General features: G+C 38.5%; 1 protein-coding gene and 3 long non-coding RNA genes across 5 annotated transcripts in view; 3 read left to right on the forward strand and 1 right to left on the reverse strand.

Moving 5' to 3' along the window:
• LOC149101431 (uncharacterized) overlaps positions 1-10,425 on the forward strand; it is a 65,089-nt gene that overhangs the window by 2,135 nt on the left and 52,529 nt on the right. The window lies entirely within an intron of this gene.
• LOC110049759 (uncharacterized) lies at positions 2,032-4,994 on the reverse strand. The gene is made up of 2 exons (XM_020755584.2): positions 4,207-4,994; positions 2,032-3,388 (listed from the first exon to the last, which is right to left on the reverse strand). The coding sequence occupies exons 1-2, from the start codon at positions 4,417-4,419 to the stop codon at positions 2,384-2,386; spliced, it is 1,218 nt and encodes a 405-aa protein (XP_020611243.2). The 5' UTR covers positions 4,420-4,994; the 3' UTR covers positions 2,032-2,383.
• LOC110059883 (uncharacterized) overlaps positions 6,974-10,425 on the forward strand; it is a 38,288-nt gene continuing 34,836 nt past the window's right edge. Inside the window, exon 1 of one of the 2 annotated variants that reach the window (XR_016203052.1) lies at positions 6,974-7,434. This is a non-coding gene — a long non-coding RNA (uncharacterized LOC110059883). The remainder of the gene's footprint in view (positions 7,435-10,425) is intronic. The other variant, XR_016203051.1, reaches the window with a different exon arrangement.
• The window catches only part of LOC149101432 (uncharacterized), a 3,825-nt gene continuing 2,229 nt past the window's right edge, over positions 8,830-10,425 (forward strand). Inside the window, exon 1 of the long non-coding RNA XR_016203106.1 lies at positions 8,830-10,425. This exon is cut by the window's right edge and continues 913 nt beyond it. This is a non-coding gene — a long non-coding RNA (uncharacterized LOC149101432).

Consider the following 10,425-nt stretch of genomic DNA (forward strand, 5'->3'; position numbering starts at 1 on the left):
AGAACTTTAAGCCTCATGTATATTAGAGCGAGCGTTTCTTCTGTGAGAGAGATTGATTCAAATTTGAAGAAGCTTAGTGATGTAAATTCGCGAAATTACCTTACGGAAATAAATTAGTTTGTTGCTGTTACCAGCGATCCTGAGTTCTGTCTGGAAACAACCCTGCTCTACAACGATACGCGTAACACCCTATCGTTACTCCAGCTTCATACCTTTTCAAGGGATATTCTTTAACCCACCATTTTCTGTTGGAAGAATATGGGCTTAAGAATACCGTTTGCTATATATTGGCCTTCGTTTTAAGGTGGTTCTGAACAGTTTCCAGCACTTAGATTTTGAATTTTATTTGATACCATGATTGTAGCATCAAATGATAAAGTGTGGTTATTATGACCCATCAAAATCTAACTCAGTGCTGGAAACTGTTTTGAGCCACCTTAAAGGAGTTACCTGTGTCGGGTCGGGTAGTGCCCTCGTGAGCCTCTTGTAGCACACACTACAGCTACGAGAAACGACAAAACAGCTATTAAATACTGCTTTAAATTAATTTTAGAGTTACGCTTATTTCTAGATATGTAGTTTACGGAGGTTGATCTAAACGCAGTAATATGGATATTGAACAAAAGACGCAAAACTGCCAGTTACGGGTACCTAACAAGAGTGCTTAAAATCTCGTTTCTCATTAAAATATGAATGCTTTATCAACCAGACAAGTGATAAGAATATAGAAATTAATCGACTAGAAAGATGTTGCCTTGATGATCCACCATATTCTCGGAAAATCATTAAGTATTTTTTAAATTTAACATCAACATGGAAAAGGAAAAGGCAAAAGTTAAGCGATGAGTATTTTTTTTAATCTGGGATAAGGTTAATAGATGTATGTTTCATCAACAATATACTCTCTTATCCTACATATCTTCCCTACCCTGTAATTTCAAATACCCTATATCCGGCCTTCCCCTTGCGCCGTCCACGTAGTGCTTGTGGCTCTGAAACCGCTCCCGTCCAAACCCCCTTATTTCCGTTTTTCGTTTTAATTTGGCCAGCTCCCTTGTCTGCGTTTTATGCCCCATGCCCAGGAATTATTATTTGAGCGTCCCTACCGTGAATTTAACTTACGACCTCTCGCTCTGAAGCCAATCGCCTTAACCACTACACCACACTGTACGCTGCTGAAATAACCCAACTTTTTATTGGGTATTATAACTTATTTGTCCCTCGCTTACTTCTGTCAAACGAGGTAAAAGACGCGATAAAAGACGAGTTGTCAGACAGGGATATTCTTTATCAAACTATGTTTTAATTTCAAGAATATCTGCTGAAGAATATCCTTTGTTATAATTCACCAAATATTTTCGCTCGCGCGCGATTTGTCTAAACGCGTCACGTGACTGAATATTCCCCAGCTAAAACTGGGGAATATCCGAGAATATTCCCCAATTTTCAAAACTGCTCGTGTTGCGAAAAATATTTGAAGGATAATAAACACAATAACCTCCATTTGACTCGGAAAATATGCTCTGATATTTGTCCTTGGACATTATCTGTTCCTCAAAGCCCACAGCTTTCCTCGAGCTACGCTCTCGGAAGACTATTCGCCTCTCGGAACAGATAATGTTCACGTACAAATACCCGAACATATTTTCGCACCAAATGGAGACTATTGTTTATCTATACAACTGCTTTGAAGAAGGTTGTCCAGTACAAAAGCGTGTTTAGCGTGACAGAAGGAAACAGCGCAAACACGTGTATTTATGCTTCACCTTCTTGCACAAACACCGCGAACTTCAACCAAGCAACTATAAACTGTACATGTACTACTACACATAATACCAATCGGAATTGTCGAATACGCTTTTAAGCTTTAGTGGGAGAATCTTTGTGTAAGTCGTATACTGGACGTCGTTGTAAATGAGTTAGTTATGTCGGGTTCTAAGACATTATTGGACTGGTGGAAATAGGTACTGGTTGCGTCCTGATGGGACACCAGTATCTCACGCTACAGCTTAGCAGAAATGACACAACAGCTATTAATAACTGCTTCAATTATATTTCAGAATTCAGCCTATTTCTAAATATGTGATTTATAGCTATAGAGAGTGATTGACACCTCATTTCTCTTTACAATATTAATACATATTGTTATCATTGTATTACTATTATTATTATTGATGTTATTATTATCATTACTATTTTATTATTAATATTGTGAATTTTGCTACAAAATTTTTTTAATGTTCTCATCTATCATAACTCATGAGAAAATGGAAACCTTTTCATAAATTACAGAACTTTGATTAGCATAATGCTTTTAAAGATGCTCTTGTCTATGTAGTTGGTAAGGACAAGGTCGGCACTTCAACTATACACGCTCTCTTCTCTACTTATCCTGACTAGGGTGCCCTGAATAATTTCCCGTCACACTTGTTATCACCGGAAGATGTTCATGTGGCACAGGTACGACATACATCAGGGGTAGATATGGAATACTGTGGACTGGTGGGAAAAATGGAACTCTGTTGGTGTCGTATACTGAAGAATATGTCAAGCCTGATGGCAAACTGTTGTGTGACGCATTGTTCTCTACAACATACAGAGGAGACCTCGAATAGGATGATTCTGGCGTGACGGAAGCGAAGGTTTCTGCGTACATGGCCGCTGAAGGCGTGTCATTGCGTGACACATTTCTCTCTACGACACACAGCGGAGATCTCGAATGGGATGATTCTGGCGTGACGGAAGCGTAGGTGTCCGCTTTCATGACTGCTGAAGGCGTGTCATTGCGTAACGAATTTTGCTGCACGACATTCAGGGGATACGTGAACCGAGATGATTCCGGGTTTCTTGCGCAAACGAATGATGAACTAACCTCGTGTGAAGCATTTTGCTCTGTATCGCGCAGGTCAGAACTGGAATGAAATGTTTGCGGTGTGACAAAAGATCTCGAGTGGGTCGCGGGTGATGGCGTGACATTTCCGAAGGAACTCTGCTCCTCAGCAAGCAGTCGTGCACTTTGATTGCGTGACTCTGGAGCTGCGGATTCGGAAGTGCCCCAGTTGTTTACACATCTTCGTTCGCATTCATTTTGTGAGGCTCTTGATTCTTCAGGAAACCAGATTTGAGTTTTGGGCTGGAGAGAAGTAAATTGCGAGGAACGCCGAGCGGAAGGAGGCATGACACCCCCACAAATGCCATCATCGGCGCCACAGGAGTGGGCAGCAGAGTTAAGGTGCCTAGGAAAACTGTAATTTCCTCGCTCCAAGCCATGGTTTGGAGAAGTGGAGATTTTCCATCCGTAGGATGCTGTTCTGCGTCGCCTTGTTACTCCAGGGTTGTATTCGTAAGGAAGTTTGTCAAACTTGTATGTCGATTTTTGTCCTTTCACCTTGAAACAAAATAGCAATAATGACTACTTCAACTTGGAACTTCTAGTAGTATTTTTAATAACGCTTTGCTTAGTTTAAATTAAACAATGTCACAGACGTATATGAAAATGAAAAGTTGGTTGATTGTCTGGAACCAAGAAAGGATAAAAAGTAAGAGAGTTAATTCCTTCCTCCCATACAGGTCGCCATTTTGACATGGTAACCAGTTCCTAGAACATTAAAATAGTTTGACAGTTCAGTGTCACACTGGCTTCAAAGGTACAACATTGAAGTCGCTTCCAGAAGTAACGCACTTTACGTTGGCTCAAAACAGTTTCCAACACTTAAATTTCGATGGGTCGTTATAACCACTCTTTAACACTTGATACTACATTCACGGTATCAAAAAACTGCCTAATCATTGGTGAACACGTTGTTATTATTTTCGTGTCGCAAAAGGTTACCATAGCAACAGTATGACGTGCTAAAAACATCTTTAATTACAGCTTTAGGAACTTATAGTTCAAAAACGGCATGGTGTTTTTTGTTTAGAGTATCAAATTTTAATAAGCATGATAAGACGCAACTTTTGGCAAAGTTTAAAAAAATTATGTACATAGGGTTCAGGGCCACCTTAACGTTTTGAAACTTTAAGGTGGCTCTGAACCCTATGTAATGATAAATGGTAACAACGTGTTCACCAATGATTGGGCAGTTTGTTGATACCATGATTGTTGCACCAAGTGATAAAGAGTGGTTATCATGACCCATCAAAATCTAACTGCTGGAAATTGTTTTGAGCCACCTTAAAATAATTTCCCGGCTCATTAATGGCTACCTTCCTAACAATTCCTTCTTTGTAGTATTGCCTCAGTGCTCGACTTAGCTTGTCGTACGTCATGTTCTTCCGATTATGCTCCAAGCCCCATAACTGGGCCACACATTCTGGCTGTGTAATTTTAAATTCTTTTCTGCCTTTTTTCGTCCAACTTATAAATGGACGGCACTCTTCATCATGCAGGAGTTCAAATAAAAATTCCCAAAGATGCATCTTGTTCTTAAAATGCTTCCTTTGTTTTGGCTGTAGTTGACGTTCTGTAAAACAAACAAACAAAACAAGTCAAAATAATTGATTGCTCATCGTCAGTTCTGCTCTTGAGAGCAGAGAGACACAGAGTGAAGTGTCCCGCACACAACACAGTGATACCGACAACACAGTGATACCGGCCAGGGTCCCAACCCAGACCGCTTGATCCAGAGTGCAACGCTCTAAACATTAGACCAGCGCGCCTTCCCCCAAAGAAACTGCCGACGCTAAATGGAATCGTGAGACTGACAAGTAATCGTGAATTTTGCTCTTAATGCGATTCTGAGTTCCGTCCTTCCGCACATTGTAACAGCTTTATATCAGTTTTTAATCGTCCCACTTTCTGTACTTTTTTCGAAGGTGAGTGCAACAATGACGCAAGTAACGCTAAGAGGAAACGAAAACAACTTCAGCACTTAGCTTGAAACGCGTTAAACCACTTTGGTATACGTAGCGATAGTTTCAAACTGCTCTCAAAGACATGTTTAAGCCCAAGACCGATAGAATGCGACAAGTGCTTTCTCGCACTCGATACATAACGTCACACGAGTGCGCGCACAAATAAGGGAATGGGCAATTCAATTCTAGCGCTAGGTTGTAAAAACCTGTCTTTGATCCAAGATTTCTCGTAAACCTGCCGAACAACCCATGACGAAATTTTTAAAGTTGATTTTTAGGATTGAATCGCGTTCAAATTGAAGGAAACCTGAAAATAGTAGTTCACTAAGCTAAAAAAAACAACAAAGAGATAACAGTAAACCACAAAGGAACAAGGATGGTTAAGGATGGAGAAGACTAAGACGGATTACAAAAGACGAAGTTGAAAAATTTAGGCTCCTTCTACTGATCGTAGTTGGTCCGAATACAGAAGGGCTTCGCTCGTGGTTTGTTCTTCACTGCCGAATGCTTCTCACGCAATAAGTATGGAGAGCTTCTCCAGTGGTTACATGAAATAAAACTTTTCATTACCTCCCTCAGCATTTTGATGAGGTTGCCACGTTACTGTGGCTTGTGGCGGAATCTTGATCCCCACCTTTCCTGAAAAGCTTTCAATTTCAATTCGTGGTTTTAACGGTTTAGTTTCAAATAAACTCGTCTCATTTGCGGCAATTTATCCTAAACAGTTGGTGATCATTCTTTGTTCTACTTTTCTCTTCAGCAGACTGGTGCGAAGCCCAGTGAAGCTCTCGATATATTAATTCCTAACATTTTCTCTTGTTCCTAATGGATGTCTTGCATTAAAAGAACTTTTCATTTTGTCTGCAACTTCCCGTAACTGATACTTGACTAATTTCATTTTTCGTTTGACCAAGCCTGCTACGTTTAACGGCGCGTTGAACTGAACGATAAAATCGGCTCTTGCATGCTGTGGGAGGCAGAAGTAATTCAGTCAACTGAAGTCCGACACTTAAGGGTTAAGATTTAGTTAAGTTAGTCAGATTTTTTCACACTATGTAACACAAATTTGAAAATGAATCTGAAAAGGCTGACAAGGTTGAAACAAATAGCTTTGCATTTTACTTACCTCTCTCTTCCAACTTGGCCGAAAGAGCATGAATTTCAGCGGCCATGATAGCTTTAAACAGCAGAGGACAGGGATAAAGCTCTGAGATGTGATGAGTTCTTGTTGAAGTGTTAACAAACTGAGGACTAATGGTACGTCATGCATGTGTTCAGGAACTCAGTTTTAAATTAAACAGTAACCTTGGCAGATATTGGGCACATTGTTTTGGCCTATCATCCCATCCGTTGTCCTTTTTCTATTTTAGGTGATGATAGAGTTTCCTTGTAAATGACGTTTATCTAGCGTTGCGTGTTGTGCGGTAATTTAAGATAAGCTTATATGAAAAGGAATCAAATTTAACAGACATTCACTCTTTAAAACAACAAAGTTTAAGAAGTATCCTGTTTCTTTGATGCTCTGTCAGTCTGCGGGATAATGGAAATGTTCACACGAAAGAACATATAATTGTTGATTGTTAAATAAACTTATTTCAAGTGGGGCGCACCTTGGATTAAACTGGCCAGTTGTTTCGTTTTAAGTCTGTCATAGTCCAGCATAGTTTCTCTTCCAGGGCTACCCCGTAAGACTTGTTATTTCTGCGTGTACCGTCGTTACTTAATCCTTGTTTTTGTGCCCGTGTTTTTGTTCCATTTTTGCCGTTTGCCGTTTGCCGTAAACGTCATGCTTAACCTCTCTATTTTTACAAACAAAAAATTGTCCTTCCGTTGTCAAGTAGAATAAACTTGTGTCAGAGCAGAGTTCTACTTCCTGGACACTCCCTAAAAAAATGTTTGTTCATCTTATAACAAGTTGTCAAATTCCTGAGATTCAAATCCTGTTGTCCCATTATCGCATGTGCTGCACGCGGCATCCGATACTCTACTAAAAAATAAAATCAATTTAAGATTATCTTAAACATGTCAAATTAAATTAAACTTGCTTTGTATATTTGGTAGCTTTTTTTTATGGTAGATGCTCGTCACTATGCACTAATTGCTTAGAGATATTTATTTTTTTTATTTTTTATCTCTGTTTGAAAGGCCTGGCCAAACATTCACGCCCACTCACAGAACATCAAGGAAATTTCGATTTGCGCTCTTCTGTATAAGATTTCCGTCTTACCGTGACTGCAGAAAAGCTGTTGTAGCATACGAAAAAACATTTGAAAGTCATCCGTCAAGATACCGGATGTTCAAGTCGATGTACTTCCGGGGTATAATGATCGACGTCGACTTCCTGTAGACAGTTCGGAATCTGGCGCCGAGATTCACAAGAAACAAGATGGCGGAAATTCAACTAGACACCCCGGAAAACATTTTTAACAATTTTGTAGTTTTACCTTGTTTTTCAACGCCTGGTTGGATGAAGAAAGCAAGCGTGGGGTTCTGTGTTCGTTGAGGTGTTTCACTGCGTTAAGTTTGAAGCATCATTGAGGCTGTGAGGAGCGAAATGGCGAATGTGAAGAGGTTCAAGAGGTGAGCAAGTTTTTTGTTTGTTTTACACAACTTAAATGTAAACTTAATTTTTGCTTATGCGTAGCCAATAAAAACTAAATGTAAGTTATAATAGTTATAAAGTTACCTAAGTATGTTGTATAAATATCAAGTGTAACTAGTACCAAAGCTTTGACCATTACAGTCCGCTTATGAATATGCATGCATAATTAACACATGCTCGTGGAATGTGGCAATATACGACACATTTTGTAGACACAACTTAATCATACAGTGACACATGACGCTAAAAAACACTTATCAGTGGAGTATGACCTTAAACCAACTAATTAGGCTGGGCCGGGTCGCACTAGAGCGAATTCAAATATTTCCAATTTTTGGCGAGGAAAAAAATTGGCAAAAATTTAGCAAGTTCTAAATTTTGGCAGTGGTCGCATTAGACCAACATGTTTGAACCAAAATGTTACGGATTGAAACATACGTCACAAGATCTGTATATCTCAATTAAGGTATTTTACTAGATTTCATGCAAGAGTTTAACTCTTCGCAGATTTTTCTCCCCGTTGCATGCTCTTGACTCTCCACTCTAGCACTCTCCAGCAACTCGTGATTTTCGGCCCATAATAATTGGACGAGCAGTTTTGATCTTTTTGATATATGGATTGTCAAGAACCCTGAAAGAAAAAGTTTTACTTGGAGCCAAAATTCTCCAATGATTTTTTGTTGTTTGGATTACTGGCTGATTTCAAATACGTTACATGGTCTAGTTAAAACAACAGATATAATTCCATCCATTAAAACAGATCATGCTGCAATTTCCCTGGAACTTGTAAATGATTCTAACGATATCAACTACTATTTCAACTACTAGGCGTTAGTTTTTTTTTTTAACTCTATTTTTATAACTATTTTATACTATTAGACGTTTTATATTTTTAGAAATTGTATTTAGCAGGGCCCCTCTGGATACCAGCCACTGTGCTGAATGGGCCACCCTGCATAAATAAAGTTTTACCTTTACCTACCTACCTACCTTTAAAGGGCCTGGTCTCTGGAAAATGAATTGTTCTCTATTAGGTGACGAAGACTATGTTAATGATATCACAGAAAAGATACCAAGTTGGTTAGCAAAAGGCCATGAAGAATATTATTGTCAGACAGTCGAAGCATCTGGGACTGGTTGAAATACAATATATTAGAGCACACACAATTCAGCATTTGAAAAGAAGAGCACGGGAGAGAAATGAAAGAGAACAAAATCTTCAAGAGGAATACGCTAAAGTGAAGTTTATTTTCGAAACAGACCCAAATGACCAAAATCAGAGCTGTTGCCTAAGGAAATTTTTAAGGAGCCCAAGCCACTTTTTTAGGAGCCCAGGAAAAAATTTGCCTTGGTCAATTGGGGGGGGGGGGGGGGGGGGAGTGGAGGTTGGAGAAGACGGAGGGAGAATGGATTGAATTGTGGAAATTTAGGGGAAGGGTCCAGGAGCAGAGATTTTTCATGAGACACTAATATGGTCTAATATCAATCAAGTTTTTGAAATAAAGCGTTTGGCAAAGGACTGAGGATTAGAATACTATTTATGGTCAAACAAATTCAATAATTGGTGTATCCATGCAAGTGCTGCAGGTTTTTTACAAAATTTATATTGCTGCTTTGTTGTTGAGTTTTGCAATTCTATTTTAACAAAAGAAAATCCATTGTACACATCGTGAAATGCAAGCTGCAAAAAAATGAAAACAAATAAAAATGAAAGATGCATTTGCGGGGTTTGAATATGGCCTCACTGAAATGTGCTTTCCTTTCCCGGGCTTGGGACATTTAAGTATAAACTATTTAAAGGTGATTTTGAGGCAGCATTGCTGCATTACTTTGGCCGCTTCTTTGGAGAAAATATATTCTTATATATTGGGTGGTGTCATGACAATTCGTTTGATAATTTAAAATATAAAACCCTAGTGTGCAAAAAGAATTGATAAATAATAATAAAGTAATATTTTAAGAGGAGGCCTCCAATCACCTAGAGGTGGTTTTCAGAAGGGTCCTCTAAAAAATAAAAGTCTAAAATATACAGTAAATGTTTAAATTACAGAAGTAATAAAAGCTAAAAACGTGAGACTAAAACTAAGGTTTAAAACTAGAACTAGGATTAACAATACTACTACTAACTAAGGTTAACAATGGTTAAGTAAAAACTGTTTCAGCTTGTGTTTAAAAATCCTTTTTGGCATGAGTTTCTTTAGCTTACTTGGCAGTGAGGCCCAATTGGTTATTGCTCAATTGCACTGATGTTTTCTTTTTGCCAGCTAGTTGCTTGAATATTTTGACTTTTAAGTCGTAAATAATCCTTTCAGAAACTAAAGAGTTCATTCAGCACATCTTGGTGAAGTTGTCCAAAGTATTGGACAAAAAAAAAGCCTAAGAATTTAGACACATTTATCATTATTCAATTGTAAATATTATGTCAGTGTCATCATCACTCCAATCATCCACCACTCCAAAAAAAAAAAAAAAAATTTGTTATCAAAGCAGGTAGAGCACTTTTCAGTTGAGTGTCGTAAAACCAAAACCAAAGTAATTGTCTGGTTACTTTCGACGCTCAATTGAAAACCGCTCTATTTTGCAACTGGAATCAGTAAGGTATCAACAGAGACACAATCCATTGGCATACATAATATACATTTATTCAATACTGAGCTTGCAATGCATTATAGGGTGATTTTCAAATATGGCTGTTTTCGCAGAAGGTATATTTTGCAGGTTGCAGGTTGCAGGTTGAAATTTAATTATAACTGGAAAACCGCTGGCACTTAAGGACTGTGCCTACTAAACACAAAGGTTTTTGCGCCAGGTCAGAACCACATGGCAAAAATAGATCTTTGCAAGGGCTATTGGAATCCACAAAGAAAAATGGGGGTAGCTGTGCATTTTTTCGAGATAATTAGCCTTGAATCTCAACAAAAATGCTGACATCAGCATTTTTCTGAAAAAAGAAGGAGAGGAAATTTCTT

The sequence above is a fragment of the Orbicella faveolata genome, unplaced genomic scaffold (genome assembly GCF_042242905.1).
Source record: "Orbicella faveolata isolate gen_17 unplaced genomic scaffold, um_ofav_v1 contig_4, whole genome shotgun sequence".
NCBI lineage: Eukaryota > Metazoa > Cnidaria > Anthozoa > Scleractinia > Merulinidae > Orbicella > Orbicella faveolata.